Source organism: Hibiscus syriacus, unplaced genomic scaffold (assembly GCF_006381635.1).
Source record: "Hibiscus syriacus cultivar Baekdansim isolate YM2019G1 unplaced genomic scaffold, ASM638163v2 tig00116982_pilon, whole genome shotgun sequence".
Classification (NCBI taxonomy): Eukaryota; Viridiplantae; Streptophyta; class Magnoliopsida; order Malvales; family Malvaceae; genus Hibiscus; species Hibiscus syriacus.
In genome coordinates, this window is record NW_024063505.1 from 988,911 (window position 1) to 992,998 (window position 4,088).

The following is a 4,088-nucleotide window of genomic DNA, read 5'->3' on the forward strand; positions in this document are numbered from 1 at the left end:
ACCCCTAAATAATATAGGGTAAAAACCACGGGCAACGGTAGAAAAATTTCACTATGAGAAAATAGGAATTACAACTTCTCTTGATCGACCAAGGAGAAAACAATGATAATTTTCTCTTGATAAAAAAGAGAAAATAACTCTCAAGAAACTTTCTAAATTCTCTCTAGTATTGGAAGAAAGCTAGAATGCTTTGGGATGGTTTTGAAGCTAAATGAGCTAGGGTATTTATAGTTGAAACTTAAGGACTAATTTATAAATACCCTAAATTATAATGACTAAAAATGATTTTACCATTTTCCAAATTTCAACAAAAATCGGTGCATTAATTTAAACCACCGAAAGTTGTTTTTGGCCATGTGGCCAACTTGGCTTTTTTTTCAACAGATTTTTTATCATTAAAGTTTCAAAACTTACAAAATAATCATTAAATTTATAAAACTATTACAAATTGGTCACTATATATTATATAATAGTGATAAATTTCAATAAGGAACATTTTATAACAGTTCAATAAGTTCAATACTCATTTTATAATAGTTTCACAAAGTTTAATGATCACTTTATAATTATTTGGAAAGTTTAATGATTAATTTTATAATTTGGGAAATATTAGTGACCAAAAAAGTATAAACATATTTTAGTGACCATTTGTGAAATTTACCCCAACTAATATTGAATTTTTGTCTTAGCTTTTGCAAATATAGAACTTGGAACTAGTATTTGATCAACAAATAAACAAATTTCATTATTACATTGTTGATAGTTTCACTGATTAAATGATATTAATATTTTTTTCTTATTTAAGATTAGAATTTTAGAACATGTTAAATGAGTTCAGTGATAAAACAGTGTATTGTTATCTTTTAAAGTCTCATATTTAAACAATTGTATCTATAAAATGTATGTGCTAATCATCTATGAGCTAAGAAAATTTGTGAAATTTACCTCAACTAATATTGAATTTTGTATTTGTTTTCTTCTTTGGCTTTTATAATTGCTTTGCAGATATAGAACTTGGAACTAGTATTTGAGCAACCAATAAACAAATTTTATTATTACACTGTTGATAGTTTCACTGATTAAATGATATTAATTTTCTTTTATTTAAGATTAGAATCTTAGATCATGTTAAATGAGTTCAGTGATAAAAGAGTGTATTGTTATCTATTAAGGTCTCAAGTTCGAGTAATTGTATCTATAAGACGTGTGCGTTCATTATCTATGAACTAAGAAAATTTTTACCCTAACTAATATTGAATTTTCGTCTTAGCTTTCTTCTTTGGCTTTTATAATTGCTTTGCAAATATATACCTTGGAACTAATATTTGAGCAACAAATAAACAAACTTCATTATTACATTGTTGATAGTTTCACTTATTAAATGATATTAATAATCTTTTATTTAAGATTAGAATTTTAGAACATTTTAAATGACTTCAGTAATGAAAGGGTGTCTTGTTCTCTCCTAAAGTCTTAAGTTAAACAATTGTATCTATAAAAATTTGTGCATTCATTGTCAGTTAACTTGGAGATATGCTACATTCTAATCACACTATAAGACTATGCTAATAAAAAAAAAGAATATTATCTTCTCTTCTAATAATAAAATATATATATATGAAAAGTTTTTTAATTTAGCTTATTAGAAGTATGCATGAACGAACAAGCGGCTCAAAACTTGTTTTCATCCCTAAGGGTTTTCAAGCTTCAAGCATGCATGTACGGACACTAACCAGGACTACACAACTTAAAAGTAGATAGAGAATACCATAAATGGATTGACCAAAAATGAATCCCATAAATGGAAAAGTCCTGTAGGAAACATCAATTCAAAGTTAAAATAAATCGAAAACCACTAAGAAAACACACGGAATCCATGTTTGTGGATTACTTCATTCATGCTAGGCACTGTCATATACTTTTAACAGTGCCTGCTGACGTTGATATTCTTGCTCGTCTTTCATTCCTTATTTTTACGAAAGATATTTTATGTTGAAGAAAGTATATTATACTAACATTAAGGAAATTCCCATAGGGTCTCGGAGCATCCGTCGTAACCGGCGGGAGGTGTTTGATCGGAATCAACGTCCAATGGAGGAGGACTAAGAAGCATCCCTTCAGCCATATTGACAAGAACATTAGGCATATCGAATATCAAATCCTCATCGACAAAATCATCACGGCCAGCACTTGGTTTCTCCGCGCCTATCCAGTTGTTGTTCCTACCTTCATTCCCGACTAAAGCATCGTTTGCAGCCCCTAAAGCCGCTGCAGCCGACGTCGCCGCTGCCTGGATATCGCGAGGGGAGGTCGATGCAGGCACCGGTAAAGAAGCAACAGAGTTGGGGAAGTTAAGCTCCATGCCTTCGCCTTTTAGGGCAAGTGCCGCCACATCATAAGCAATGGCAGCCATTTCAGGTGTAGGAAACGTACCAAGCCAAATCCTATTAGGTTTTCTCGGCTCACGAATTTCAGACACCCATTTCCCACTTGCCCTACGCCTTATGCCCTTATACACATGGTGCCGCCCCGTCGCAGTGAACCGCTGCCGCCGCTGCCGGAACTTTCGTTGGATTGCATGGTGATTTGAGGACTTGGGATTTGAAGATGGGAATGGGAGAATCCATTTATGAGAAGAATTCAGATTTCCCAAAGATTCAAAAATTTACCGCAAAAGTGCAAACCAGTTGTTGATGAACTGCAATTGCTGATAGTTGGGGTGTAAACCAGAATAAATGTTGGATATATGGGTTGGATTGCGTTTTTGGCTGCTGAATATAAGTGCGTGTATCTTAACAGTGATTATTTTAGGCCAGTTAAGTTCTTTGATGATTAAAAGATTGATTATCATCTTTATAAATATCAAATTCAAGTATCAACTTTAATTGTTTTTAGAACACATTATTATTTGTAAATATTCTAAATTAATAGTTAGGACAATATGTGCATATGAAAATCTAAATGCTATTTCCTTTGTTTTCCTCAACGATCTACAGCTCTCTATGAGCTTTCTAATGATGGGGGGACCATCAGCTCCGATAACTTGTCAATGTCATAATATTTATATAATGAGGTATTCAAAAATATTTTTAAAGATGATATATATAATATAATATAATATAAAAAAATATATGAAATAAACACTTATATAATTTTAAAAATTTTAAAGTTAATAAATTAGATGATAAATAGAAAAAAAGTAAATTTTAAAGTGAAATCTTCTCACCTTGAACGAAGTGTAAATCCATCGGTACTGTATATAGAATGGAAAAATTATCTCACTTACATTAGTTAAAACTAAATTTTACATATTACCCATATGCCTTAATGCACAAATAAGTGTCCAAACTATATATTTTATGTCAAATAAGTGCTTATATTTTTTGGGCAATCCGGGCACCTAACGTTACAAATGTTAGCATTTTAGGCGCTTGGGCATCAACGGTGTTAATTTTCTCCGTTAATGACACGTATTAGTACCTGGTAATTTTAAAAATTATTTTAAAAAATATTAAAAATATTAGTATATTTATAAAAAAAATCTAACTTTTCTTATATTATAAAACAACCCAAAATCCTAAATCCTAACCTTAATCCACCGTTACCGCCCTCTCCGACCATGATCGCCGCCGCCGCCGTAGTCATTGCCATCATCCTAGTTATATGTCGTCGTAGTTGTCGCTGATTCACCGTTGGAATCACGTGGGATCGTGATTTTTATCTTAGGGTTTGTGGGATTTAAAACATTGATTTGTCATCGATCGATCGTCAACTGGTCATGATTTTACAGGGATTTTGGCCACCGAGGGGAGGGAAGGTTGGGAAGAGCTTCTTCGATGGCAAATGGTGGCAATCAGTATGGGTTTAGGGGTTAAAATGAAGGTTTGGAAAGTTTAGGGGTTATTTCAAAATTTATGTGTTTTTTTTAAAATTTTAAATTTTTTTTATTTTATATATATATATATATATATTAAAATTATCAAGTTGTGACACGTGTCACTTAATGAAAAAATTAATGTCGTTGACGGTCCGGCACCTAAAATGCTAACGTTTGTAACATTAGACACCCGAACCAAAAAATAATATAG

The 4,088-nt window shown here is 31.9% G+C and overlaps 1 protein-coding gene across 1 annotated transcript; it reads right to left on the reverse strand.

Moving 5' to 3' along the window:
• Positions 1-2,017: 2,017 nt before the first annotated feature.
• On the reverse strand, positions 2,018-3,651 carry LOC120192857 (ethylene-responsive transcription factor ERF024-like). Its single transcript, XM_039195560.1, has 3 exons — positions 3,606-3,651; positions 2,685-2,707; positions 2,018-2,593 (listed from the first exon to the last, which is right to left on the reverse strand). The coding sequence occupies exons 1-3, from the start codon at positions 3,649-3,651 to the stop codon at positions 2,018-2,020; spliced, it is 645 nt and encodes a 214-aa protein (XP_039051491.1).
• Between the last annotated feature and the right edge of the window lie 437 nt (positions 3,652-4,088).